A 12,650-nucleotide genomic window follows, 5' to 3' on the forward strand; every position below is an offset into this window, starting at 1 on the left:
GGTGCTTGTTGAGGAAAATCGACACGGACAACCTTCTCAAAAGATGGAGCGGCGGAGTACCCTAGCCGGGAGTGTGTGATCACGGTCATGTGATGTAGGGTAGGGCATGATCCCGTGACAAATATCTTCCCAAAGTGGATTAGCCTCGCTTAGGCTCTGGCAATGTGGATGAAGCACTTCGGCCTCACCACTTTGATTCTGTTCGTTATCCCGCCGCCAACCCAGACACCCAGCAGCCATGGCTCCCGCTCCGTGAGTTCAATCGAAGTTGACGGATTTTGTCGCATCATTCTAATCGATAATTTTTGTACAGTCGTGTCTACTCCAAGACCTACAAGGTCCCCCGTCGCCGTAAGTGAACTTTCGCCAAAAAGAAAAAAAAAATCCATTGAAGACCGCAAGACTAACCTTTATTACAGCTTTCGAGTCGGCCCGTCTGTTAGTACTCTCCGGCCAATGATCAGAAGCGTGCTTCTGTTTATGTCGTGTGTTCCAATATCTAACCCTTATCTAGTGACTCGGAACTGAAGGTTGTCGGCGAGTACGGCCTCCGCAACAAGCGTGAGGTGTGGCGTGTCCAGCTCACCCTCTCTAAGATTCGTCGTGCTGCTCGGTATGTGGATATTCACCGGGTGGAAATTCGAGGACAAAGGGCCAGAGTGCCAGGCCGAATTGGAACATTCTAGCTAACAGCTGCCTTTCTCTTAGTGAGCTGCTCACTCTCGATGAGAAGGACCCCAAGCGTCTGTTCGAGGGTAACGCCCTGATCCGTCGTCTTGTGCGTATCGGTGTGCTCGATGAGTCCCGCATGAAGCTCGATTACGTCCTGGCCCTGAAGGTCGAGGATTTCCTTGAGCGCCGTCTCCAGACCTGCGTCTACAAGCTTGGCCTTGCCAAGTCCATCCACCACGCCCGTGTCCTGATCAAGCAGCGTCACATCCGTGTTGGCAAGCAGATCGTCAATGTGCCCTCCTACATGGTCCGCCTGGACTCCCAGAAGCACATCGACTTCGCTCTCACCTCTCCCTTCGGTGGTGGCCGTCCCGGCCGTGTTCGCCGCAAGAAGGCCGCCGCCGCTGCCGGTGGTGACGGTGAGGCCGAGGAGGAGGATGAGGAGTAAATTACTCTCTAAAAAAGAAGATACAGGAGTACGGACGGGTTTCGCTTTGGGCAGATCTATACTCTGGGATGTTAATGATGACTGCCGCATAGCCTCTTATGTATGCTCATGCAAATTGAATGAATCAAAAACAGCCAGACGGCTTCAATTCGAAACCCGAATTCTTATGACCAAAAAGTTTCCACATGAAGTTTTCCCTCGTGTGTGTCGTTCCTCACAAATTAGTTCTTTCTTTTATGTACAGTAAAGTAGTATACCCCTCGAACGCCATTTCCAGTCTCCCATTCGTCATTCGTCACGTAGTCATTGCCCTTCCGCAGAGCCTCATCCCTCGGTTCCCACCATTTGCTTGAGTGTCTCTTCTGCGCCTCTATACCACCGTCCCATCTCTTCCAGGCCGTCGCTCTCCCCTTGTTGCTTCTTCCGCTGCGCTTCCTGTGCTTGTGCAATGGCCTCTGCCTTACGCCGCTCGAGTACACTACATTCTCTTTCGATTGCTTCTGCCTCGCGAGTCTTGCGCGGCAGTGTATTTTGAACTGCAGCGATTTGGCGATTCAGCGCTGCCAACTCTGACTCGCGCTCGGCTAACAGCGACATGGTCGCTGGGAGTGGAAGATTTTGCGAAGATCGAGGGTCGGACGTGTCCATACTTGCAACTTGCTTCGCTTTGAGACCCGCAATCGTGGATTCTAGGTTCTCGATGGACTCGGGGAGAGTTGAGAGTTGCTTCATTTGGATTTCGACATTCTTGTAGCCTGTTGAGTCCGCGTGATTAGCGAAATGGGGTTTGTGAATGTGGTTTTTGCTTGGGGATGTCTTACGGCTAGCCAAGTTACGGCCAATCTTCTCCATCTCTTCAATCATTAGACGCGCTTCTTCCTTTTTGGACTTCAATTCTGCCTTCACATCCGCCAACTGCGTTTCCAACTCCACATTCTCATTGTGTCCGACGACAAGTGGTGGATCCCCTACAATCGCACGGAGAAACTTTTCTTTGGTGACTTGCTCGAGGTAGGAAAATCGAAGCTTGGAAAACAGTTCCTGTTGTGCAGCGCGACATTGTTAGCGACTGCTGTGCTTCTGCGGGGAGTATATTACCATGGCGTAACGCGTACTTTATAATGTGTCAGATCAGCTTCGAGTACAGCCGGAGTAGGATCGTTCAGATTGGACAAGGAGACATCGGACCCTCGTTTTGAGGGTGAAGGGTTGGTGTCGCCAACATCGGAGATAGGCTCGCTAATTCGAATGATCGCGAGTCGTTTCTTCAAATCATCCTGGTCTTGCTGAAGCTTTTGTAGCTCCGCGGGGGAGCCAGATCCATTCGACATAATCAATGATAATTTCAAGCCATATGCGCGAAGAAAGGCGAGGCTGGGCGCAAATTGATTGTTTCAATGTTGACCGCGTGCGAGCAATCGACAATCAACAGAATGGACGCGGGGCCATCACGTCACGTGTGGCACGTGATATATTCACATAGAGGGATACATAGAACTAAAGAGGCGGAAGACCTTGATTTTTATTTCGCAAGTGGAAATGATCGTAATTTCCATTTTAAGCCTTAACATATGAAGAATTGAAAACTTTATTTTCTCAATATTTTGTGCTCTGGAAACTCCGTGTAATCCAATGTACTTTGTAGGCGCTGATAAGAAAAGCGGCGGAAGGCGGCAGAATTGCTGCAACCAACATTGTTTGCCCGAAGCTGCCTTCCATTGCGAGACCAGGCAATCTTCTCGATTGCTGTTGTTGCTACCCTGATGATGATATGATAATTTGTGAGAGAGGTACTGCGCCTTGTAACATCGAAATCTACTCCCTACGGTGGCCTGGTGTCACCGGTATACTCACCTCGACACCATGGACGACGACGAAGTCGCGCGGCTTATGGCCAAGGAGGCTAAAGAGACTTCGCAGAAGTACTCAGTGGAAGGCCTCGCCGCATTCAAATCGAAAAAGTAAGTTTTATTGTATCTGCGTCGGACTTCATCCTAATTGAGATCATACAGACGAGATGCCAATGCGCCACGGGCCAACACCAGATTCCTCCGACATCTGATCAAAGAGACCGATAACCATAACACGGCTTTGAAAAGGAAGGAGGAGAGAGAAGCACGCGAACGCATGCGTCAGTCTAAATCACACCGCATAAATGAATCGAGTTCTCGGCGGCTATCACCACCTACTGGAAGACATGAACGAGAACGCCATTCCAGCGCAAAGGATTCCGAGCGGCGAAATCGTGATGACTACAAACATGGCAGATCTGACGATAGACGTGATGGTCGACGAGATGATGACGACCACTCACACCGAAGAAATCATCGCCACCGCAGTCGATCTACATCCTCAGAGCGGTCCCACTCTCGCAGACATCGACGCAGAGACAAGGATCGCAGCCGGTCGAGAGATACAGATAGAGACAGAGAGCGCAGTTATCGGAGGAGAGAAGATGATCGTGATAGACGAAGAGATCGAGAGCACGGGAGCAGCCACAGATCAAGATATCACCGAAGGCGGACCTACTCAAAATCTCGAAGCCGTTCCCCACGCCGAGATCGAAGCGCCGAATCGCATCGTAGCCGCCATAATCATAACACTGCTGGACGGCCATCAAAATCGCACAGACTCGAGGCAGAATATTCACGGCATGACAAAGATAGCCGACCACCCCGAGAGTCGAGTCGCGTGGATTCTCATGACCTGAGCGAGCAGACAAAAGGCCATAATACCGTGCTGACAGTGCCCCAGGAGGATGATGAAGTTGACTCAGACCCTCTTGAAGACCTTATCGGTCCTCCTCCGCCTCATCCTGGCAGCCACTCCGAACCACCAATCCGTTCGCGAGGCCGAGGCGCTTATAAACCAAGTGCCAGCAACATTGACTCCCACTTTGCCGCCGACTACGATCCAACTGTCGACATTCAACCTGATGAAGATGAACAAGTGGAAAAACGGCCTACAAGACGTGCTGTTCCCGGCCTCATGACGGAAGAGGATGACTGGGACATGGCACTTGAGGCTCTGCGTGATCGTGCCCGGTGGAAACAGAAAGGCGAGGAAAGATTACGGGCAGCAGGCTTGAATGAATCAATTATCGACCGCTGGAAGGATAACACGACGTCCATGAAACCAGATGGCGAGAGAAGCCTGGAAGAGGTTCGGTGGTCGAAGAAAGGCGAGGGCCGTGAATGGGATCGAGGCAAGGTCATAGATGATCAGGGACATACAGATGTGCACGCCTCATGGTAATCTGAAGACTATGGATGTGCTATCCATAGATGCAGCGAAATGCGGCAACATACTGCTATTCTATTCTTTTTATGGCGTTTAGACAGGCTCAAGATTATTGTGGGGACATTGATACCAGGGTATAAGGTGCAATTACGAGCAAGATATAGTGTAGCATATGACAAACAAACAAACAAACAAACAATATCCTATTTAATTTCCAAGTCAAGTAGCAAGGTTACTCTTACATCTCAATACATGAATTATAATATAGTATTCTACTATCAGTGTACAACAGTTGCTTCTTGTATATTTCCAATCGTCAAGCCATACTTGTTCATCACGTGAAGTGCATCGTTCCGCATTTGTCAGAAAGTGCGGAAATGCCCGAAGTTCGTGCTTGACGCCATTAAAGAAGGCGATTTCTCATGCTTATGGAGCAATTTGACGGTCAGAAAATATTATTCCAACTTCGTTTTTTTCCTTCAGACATTTTCAGTTTCCTACCCGCCACTATTTAAACAGCTTGATCTTTCATTCGAGTACCAGCGGGCCGATACATAAAAAGCTGTCATCGCGTCAACTGACACCTTAGAACCCCGAAAGACATCACAGCTTGAAAATCGTCCCAATTCATTACGATTTCACAATGTCAAGCGCATTCGATTATGACTATCCATTCCCACTAGAGGGCTACGAAAACCTAGAGCCACTGTCCGAGTGAGTTCTCTACTAACTAGCAGTGAACAACGGCTAGTATATCCACTGGCCCAAGTTGATCTTAAGAGTCGATTATTAACATGGAAAACATTACAGCGAACGCAATGAAGATGGAAAGTCCCTCAAAAATCCGCAACATGGAAAATTGAGCGAAGCCTACGAGGAATTTCCTGATCCACTCAGCAAAGATCGTCGCGGCGGGTTCGATATTCACATCTATTATTTCCAAGTGAGTACCCCGGCATGTTGGATGACCGGAGGAGACGGGAATCATAAAGATAAACCAGGTTGGAATGATACTAACATGACTCGGTAGAATAATCCAGATCAAACGGCCTATGCGAAAGCCCTTCATGAACGGATTCGTCGTGAATGTAAGTGTTCCAGTCCTAACACCGAACTACTAATGAGTACTTTCTGGGGAACAGAAATGCCTGATAACAAGTGCGACCAGCTTACTAATACAATTGGAACAGTTCCTGAGCTTCGAATTTATACCTTCTGGGATAGACCGATTGGTCCGCACCCCGTTGCAATGTTTGAAGTCAACGTTTTCACACCGGCGCAGTTTGGTGCCTTCATCCCTTGGTTGGTGATTAATCGGGGCCCACTGAGTGCCCTGTTGCATCCTAACACGCTTGTGGAAACTGCTCTAGAAGATGAGCGGAATCATACGCAGCGGGCAACGTGGCTGGGGGATAAGATTCCATTGGATTTGAGAGTATTCAAGCTTATGAGGGCGAAAGAAAAGGAGGAAGAAGAGAAACACGGAAAGCTGTAAAATATGATTAAATGAGATTGATGAACAGTTATGGCGAATAGAAATCCAAATATGTGACGAACTGGATTATTTCCTGTCATTGAACTACATATTGGCGTTGATAAACATGGTGCCTGGGCCGAAGTAGATCGGCCCATCTAAAGTTGAGCACTACATGGTATGTACAACAGTATATTAAAAAATGCCTTGTGCAGGCGCACAAGGCATCATGGGCATGGCCACGGATATAGATTTAACAGTATAGATATACTCACAAGCCCCCACCTTTTATTTCAGCTCGATCGTGATTGTGATGTGAGGTGATGTGATGTGATGATGGCGGCAGATGACCTCTGTTAGGGCTACACATGATGCATCTCCACGCTCTCACCAGATCCGATGCAGATCCGACGCAGAACTAATGCATACCACCCATGGCTTGTATTATCCAATCGAAGCATCAAGGTTCTTCTTGGTTGAATGCTCCTTCCGCTACCTGTGAGTGATCACGGATTAGTGCAGCGTGATGACTGGCATTCCGGGGTATCCCTTCCTATGGGCAACCACGCGCGATGCCTTGGACTCTTCCCTTCTCGCCACTTCAACATACTGTGAAATCCAAACTGGTAGCCTCACACCTCTCAATCACTTGAGGGAAAAGGTGTGCGAACTCGTGTTCACTCTGAGCTGCAAAAAAAACCCCAGACTATCTGTTGCAGCTGGCGACACCAAGATTCTCTCCTACCCGCACATTCTTACCACATCTGATACTTCAATCTAGTCTTGAACTCTTGAGAGTAGACGAATTAAATTTCCTGGGGTTTCACATGCGGTCTTTCTAACTCATTATTCGGTGACAAGTTGGTAAGCGAAGAAGATTGTTGAGCGCGTGCCAGAGAAATGTGACTGGCCTCAGACTAATACATGCTTTCGTTAATAAAGCAGCGAAGACTCTGCCGACCCAGCCTCAATAGAAGCGAGACCCCAAAAGCTCAGTTGTTTATTTCCAGAAAATGCATCTGATATCGCGATTAGCGGTTGTGGCGTCGTTCGCGATACTATCTTCCAGCTCATCCGCTGGTGCCGCAAGTATCCCTCAGTATGTATACGACTATGGTGGGTAAAGCAGACAGTCTTGACATTTTAAGATGAATTCTAAAAGCATAAAGCTCCCCTGGTTTGGTTGCACTCTCAGGATGCCTACCGTCCTAGCGATCTACAGCAACAGCTAGATCATACGACGCCAAAAGTCAACTGGACGACTATCACTGGCACACCGTCACCATTGACGCTCAACAACTTGGATCAGCTGAATAATCTCGGAAATACCAGTGTCTATCTCACCTCGAAGGAAGGTATAGATGCCAACCCAGAACCAGCCTGGTTTAGGGGTATCACCCCGGATCAGCAGGGAAGTCTGGCGAGTAAGACTGGCAGTGTTATTGTCCTGGTCGACCACGGCAGCGGAGATGTTGATGCCTTTTATTTCTATTTCTATGCGTAAGTCATATTTGGGGGGGGGGGGAAAGGGTCAATTGAATCGTGAACACTCACAATCATTTAGGTACAACAAAGGAAACAAGGTACTGGGCCTGGAATTTGGCGACCATATTGGGGATTGGTAGGTGCTACAGCCACCACACATGGCAAACGGCATATCTGATTCGAGTCTATAATAGGGAGCACAATATGATTCGCTTCGCTAATGGTACCCCCAACGCCATATGGTACAGCCAACACGCCAGCGGCCAAGCGTTCACTTATGATGCAGTGGAGAAGAAGGGTATTCGACCATACGCTTATTCTGGAAATGGCACACATGCCAATTATGTGATTGCTGGGTAGGTGACTCTATTCTTGCAAAATTTGTTCTGCTAGAAACTAAAAATTTCAGCAAACATGATCACACTATCCCCGGCGTCAATCTCCCTACAGGGTTTTTGGTAGATTACACAGACCGGGGTCATTTATGGGATCCTGTTCTGAATGCCTATTCATACATTTATAAAGTAGCCGATCGCACTTTTGAAGCCGCAAGCCCGGGCGCCCCCTTAGGATTGGTGAACTTCAATGGGAAATGGGGAGATGATCAGCCACCGAATGAGCCGTCAATTTTTGGTGAGGCGAAGTATGTCGCTGGTCCCAATGGACCGAAGTTCAAGAGTTTGGATCGCAAGCATGTCTGTCCGTCTACACCTTGCATAATCCTTCCATTCAGAATTTGGTCGGGGCAAAAGGACTCTTGACAAGTCTATAGATACAGAATGATGTTCCTGATACAACGCTGGCGACATTTATTTTTATCTGACGATGTTTGATGGCGGGGCGTTCCTAGTACTACTAGAGTGAGCCCATTTCCTTATTGAATATACAATACTATACTTACACACAGTACGTACTGGTAGATGCAGTTGTATCTTCTCTTAATCAGAGCGAAAATAACCGGAACAATGCCACCTGGGGACAGAGAAGCAGTCCTGAGCAGGACTGTCAGATACTATCTGATAATTAGTAATTATCTTGCTTCACCTGCTTGTGGCGGGTACGCTCTACCTATATGCCCTGGGTAGAGCATAATTTGTAGGTACAGATACCATCAAATAGGATGATACTCCTTAAGGCTCCGGACATCCTATACTTAATCAACGATCAAACTTAATAAAACCCAATCAACACAGTACCAATCTTATCCTTGCAAGACAATTGATTGAAGGTGCAGCCTAAGGGTACAAAACTTAAACAATGAAAGCCCTCCACCAACACCAAAACCAATGCACATAACTGTCCTAAAAAGACAGTTCTATGAATAGGTATCCAAGTATCTGATCCTATCAAGTAAAACAAAGACGCCCCGAAATACTTCAAGTGAGTGGACAACGCTTTTTCGCGTCATGCAGAGCTGCTCATCGATTGCTCAAGGGAGACGAGACAATTTCACATGAGAGATGCTTACATTTGACATTCAAGGGAAAGGAAAGATAATATTTAATAATAAATCACAAGAAGAAGAGTCTCTCTTCAACATAACCCTTAGGAAGTGACCAAGAGAGGTGCGAAAGATCCACCAATTACAGGGCGGGCAACGAATGTCGGGGAAGATGGGTAACTGCAGCAATGTCAGCGGCTATCACGTGTTGCTTAGCGCATGGAAAACTTACTTTCCGTTGACCGTGTCGTAAAGATCGGTCAGAGGACGGTTGGTGGGAGTCTCATTGAGCCAGGTGGCCAAGTCCTTGATGAACATGTCCCTTGTGTCGGTTGAAGCGACGGCTGCAGCGAAACATTCCCAGTCACCTATCTCAAAGTCAGTATGTCCATATAGAAAGACGCTGATATTGGCTTACCTTTTGTATAGCTGTGGCGCGTGTCAAGTGGAACGCCATATTCATTGGCAACAGTCGGGTAAAAGTCGCTTTGCATTTGGTAGATAGAGTTGGGGACCAAGTTGAGGCCGAGCTGGGCATCAACAAAGAGGTTGTACAAAAGGCCTGGCGGAGTAAGTTAGTAACTATTGCAGATACAACATTGGAGATCCACATAAAATGACACTCACCGTGGCTATTAGCATCACCATATGAAAGAGTAGTGTGTGGTGGGCTAGCATCTTTGTTGATACCAAGAATTTGCCATTGCTCGATATAATCCCGAGCGATCTTGGAGTAATTGTGTGCATCAGAATAATGGCTAGTCTGTTCGGCGATCACAGACATGGCCTGGATTCCGATCATACCCTTCAGGGCCAGATTGGTTTGATTGCTAATAGAACTGGTCAGCTTGATATTCAGGTACAGAGTTAATCTTAAACTCACGCCAAGGATCCCGCAAAGTCATCCGTGGAAATTTGGTTTGCTGGATAAAGTGCATCTTCGACAAGGTAGCCAGTCCATTTCTTGAGAAGATCGTAATGTTCGTTCAAGTAGTCGATGTCCTTGGCCGCCTTAGCGTAAGCCAAAGTCATGATGAGCATATTTCCACATTCTTCCAGAGGCATAGGCTCGTCGGTGCCATCATTATGACCAGTTGCGTTGGGGTAGCTCGATCCCATATCGTGCATTGCATAGGCTCTGGGGTATTTACCAGCCTCTTGGTTCTCGTACAATGGCTCAAGAACCAACTTCAACAATTCCGGGTTGGAGTACAGGAAGATAGGATAAGCAGGGAAAATGACATCAACCGTGTTCATGTTTCCGTCAGATGATATTTCCTTCAGGAACAAGTACATCTTGTCCTCTGTGCCACACAGCTGGGTCGCACCAAACGCCTGGCGGGCCGAGAGCGAAGTAAGTGTGAGATAGTCTTGACCGGCGACAGCAAGAGAGTCCTTAGCTACCTGACTGTCGAATGAGCTGGAGAGGAAGCTAGCTCTTTCATAATCATAGTGGAAGAAAGACAGAGCTTCCAATTCGGAGTTGAAATAGCTCTTCCAGAGCGACGGAAGAGCATCATATGAGGAAGCACCCTCAAACTGGATAGCCTCGTCCTGAGCCAAACCAATGGAGAAAAGCGTGTTCACAGGGGCGGAGCTGACACGGCCGAGGTCATATGAAAAGGCAAATACAGGCCAATTGTCGGAGATGGCGCGGTACTTATCATCATGCTCGTTGGAAAGAGAGCCCTTACTCGTGAATTCTCCGCGAACATCGACATCTCTTCCAGACCGGTGGGTCACGTCTTTACCATCTTCGGTTGCCCAATACCAGTATCCCCATTCAGCCTGCTCGTTCCACTGGGAAAAGCCAAGCTGCGTCTGACGGTACACCTTATGGTAAGCAACACCATCTGTAGTACCGTAGTCCCATTGCGCGATGGAATTACGGTTACCCGATACCCATTCTTTTTCGAATTAGCAGGTATCCTACGCATACTACTGAGCAGGTATAGACGCGTTCCACTCACCTGCAGAGATATCCGTGTAGACCTGCACATCATGGTCATCTCCATCCAAGGAAGAGACCTCAACATTCAAGTAAGAAAAGACAAGAGATTGACGCTTGTAGTCAGTTGGAGTAATAGGAGAAAGGAATGTAATGTTCATCTCCAGCTTGTCCGCGACGTTCATAGTAAAAATGCTCTTTGTAGATGTATACTCGAAAGCAGTCTGATTGACAGTCTCCGTGCCGGGCAGGCCCATCCAAGTGTATGTTTTACCATCCACTCGAACTAAACCAGTCCAACCAGTGGTTTGATCTCTGTTTATCAACTGATTAGAAAGGCGACGACAGCTTATAATACCAACTCATGAGACAAACATACTGCCAAAAGACAGGCCATTGGCCAGCGAGATATCCGCCATTTCCACCATCACTACCTGCATTCAACCAAGTACTCAGATATGGTGATCTGACAGCGAGTGGAAGGGATGGGGGTCGAGCAGGCGAAAACGTAGACTGTGCCCCGATGGAGACAGCAAAACAAGCAACTAGGAGAGCGAAGCTAAACAGCTGCATGATGACAGTGGGATTGGTGACAAAGGATTGGACGGGATCAAAACGATCAACCAAGGAGCATGTCCTTTATTAGCATAAAATTAAGTGTCGACAGTAGGTTGAGGAAGGAAGAAAGAAAGCTATCGAGAGCTCAGAGCTACAGACGTCCAGGCTATGACGGAGCAGATGCAGGCAAGGATCGACGTTGTGTTTACCGGAATGCCAGGGACATTTTTATAGTCAAGCCTCAATTCAGCGGGAGAAAGGGGAGACATTAGCCAAGATGACTTGGGCCCGCATGCCAGAATGTTCACTCCACGGCCACGATGGAAAGAGGTTTAGTGCGATGGAGAGAAGTATGATACCCAAGTGCAGCAGACGTGCATGGGGTAGAAACTTCCGAGCGTGAAAGTCGGCTGATCAACGTCAGTGTCCGAAGAGACCGTGGGAAAGAGATCTCATGCAGTTGTTTGGGCCATATGGTAAGGTAGGGATAGTAGATGCAGGGGGGGGGGGTGTGCAGTGTGCAGTGTGCAGTCAAGGACTAAGAAGTACAGTACAGACTAGGGCCAGCTTGTAGAGAACAGGACTCTCATACCTGGAGAAATTTCCAAATCGCGGTCAACACAAGACAACAAGTCACATAGAACAAGCAGCGGTCTATGCGGGATCGACCATAAGGGTGGCTTCGGCGAACGAAAGAACCGGAGACACTTAGTCTTTTTGATCGCCTGCAGATGACTGAGCACCGAGAATGGCGCAAATAAAGATGTGGAGAGTCCGAAAAAGAAACGAGTGTGATGTATAGTAGTGCTGGGAGGAAGATACAGCTGGGCGACGCGGAGGTGTGGGCAGCCATTTCATTCCTCGACTGGAGGGGAAGGCGCCAGGCGTGATGCCATCAGGCGACATCCACTTTATCAAAGTCAAGCGGCAATGCTTATTCCTTGCAAGCATTTACAGTAAGTGGAAGTGGAAGTGCCTGACAAGCCAATGCGGGGGGGAAGAGCAGACAACGCGATGATCCGCCAGAGTCATCGTGGTTTAACTCAACTCCATGAAGGCCGACTCATTTCGGATCAAGTTAACCGGATGAGCGGGGACCTGCAGGAATGAAGTGGAGTGAAAATCCAGTCTGGATCTTCATGGCTTCAGGAGTGTTCAAATCATCTTCGATCCCCTTGCAGGGCTATTCATCCTTACGTGCTATCTGCCTTCAGGACGCGGATGAATAGCCAAGTGGTGAAAGTGGAAGTCGGGGTACGATAGATGTACTGGATACATCGCGATGCACCGAGGTACCACATCAACTGCGTGGTGAAAGTCGCGTGGATGATATCGATCTAATCCAGTTGATTGGACTGCAGGTTGTTCTGAAGGTACTAGAGAC

The 12,650-nt window shown here is 48.1% G+C and overlaps 6 protein-coding genes across 6 annotated transcripts; 4 read left to right on the forward strand and 2 right to left on the reverse strand.

Annotated features, from left to right (window-relative positions):
• Positions 1 to 238: 238 nt before the first annotated feature.
• Positions 239 to 1,120, forward strand: N7469_005753 (40S ribosomal protein uS4; the record flags this gene model as incomplete). Its single annotated transcript, XM_056644673.1, has 5 exons — positions 239 to 252; positions 314 to 351; positions 420 to 438; positions 515 to 613; positions 709 to 1,120. The coding sequence occupies 5 exons, from the start codon at positions 239 to 241 to the stop codon at positions 1,118 to 1,120; spliced, it is 582 nt and encodes a 193-aa protein (XP_056501487.1).
• Positions 1,121 to 1,444: 324 nt separating this feature from the next.
• On the reverse strand, positions 1,445 to 2,451 carry N7469_005754 (uncharacterized protein; the record flags this gene model as incomplete). The annotated part of the gene is made up of 2 exons (XM_056644674.1): positions 1,445 to 2,161; positions 2,236 to 2,451. The coding sequence occupies 2 exons, from the start codon at positions 2,449 to 2,451 to the stop codon at positions 1,445 to 1,447; spliced, it is 933 nt and encodes a 310-aa protein (XP_056501488.1).
• A 532-nt stretch (positions 2,452 to 2,983) lies between these two features.
• Positions 2,984 to 4,375, forward strand: N7469_005755 (uncharacterized protein; the record flags this gene model as incomplete). Its single annotated transcript, XM_056644675.1, has 2 exons — positions 2,984 to 3,081; positions 3,133 to 4,375. The coding sequence occupies 2 exons, from the start codon at positions 2,984 to 2,986 to the stop codon at positions 4,373 to 4,375; spliced, it is 1,341 nt and encodes a 446-aa protein (XP_056501489.1).
• A 628-nt stretch (positions 4,376 to 5,003) lies between these two features.
• On the forward strand, positions 5,004 to 5,855 carry N7469_005756 (DOPA 4,5-dioxygenase family protein; the record flags this gene model as incomplete). Its single annotated transcript, XM_056644676.1, has 4 exons — positions 5,004 to 5,074; positions 5,171 to 5,303; positions 5,391 to 5,448; positions 5,551 to 5,855. The coding sequence occupies 4 exons, from the start codon at positions 5,004 to 5,006 to the stop codon at positions 5,853 to 5,855; spliced, it is 567 nt and encodes a 188-aa protein (XP_056501490.1).
• A 992-nt stretch (positions 5,856 to 6,847) lies between these two features.
• N7469_005757 (uncharacterized protein) lies at positions 6,848 to 8,080 on the forward strand (the record flags this gene model as incomplete). Its single annotated transcript, XM_056644677.1, has 5 exons — positions 6,848 to 6,950; positions 7,004 to 7,334; positions 7,399 to 7,455; positions 7,514 to 7,675; positions 7,729 to 8,080. The coding sequence occupies 5 exons, from the start codon at positions 6,848 to 6,850 to the stop codon at positions 8,078 to 8,080; spliced, it is 1,005 nt and encodes a 334-aa protein (XP_056501491.1).
• Positions 8,081 to 8,864: 784 nt separating this feature from the next.
• gta1 (glutaminase GtaA) lies at positions 8,865 to 11,281 on the reverse strand (the record flags this gene model as incomplete). Its single annotated transcript, XM_056644678.1, has 7 exons — positions 8,865 to 8,940; positions 8,993 to 9,128; positions 9,179 to 9,322; positions 9,388 to 9,599; positions 9,644 to 10,667; positions 10,731 to 11,023; positions 11,088 to 11,281. The coding sequence occupies 7 exons, from the start codon at positions 11,279 to 11,281 to the stop codon at positions 8,865 to 8,867; spliced, it is 2,079 nt and encodes a 692-aa protein (XP_056501492.1).
• Positions 11,282 to 12,650: the final 1,369 nt, after the last annotated feature.

The sequence above is a fragment of the Penicillium citrinum genome, assembly GCF_028827155.1.
Source record: "Penicillium citrinum strain IBT 23319 chromosome Unknown utg000004l:1.0-2404223.0:1.0-2405248.0, whole genome shotgun sequence".
NCBI classification, from domain to species: Eukaryota; Fungi; Ascomycota; class Eurotiomycetes; order Eurotiales; family Aspergillaceae; genus Penicillium; species Penicillium citrinum.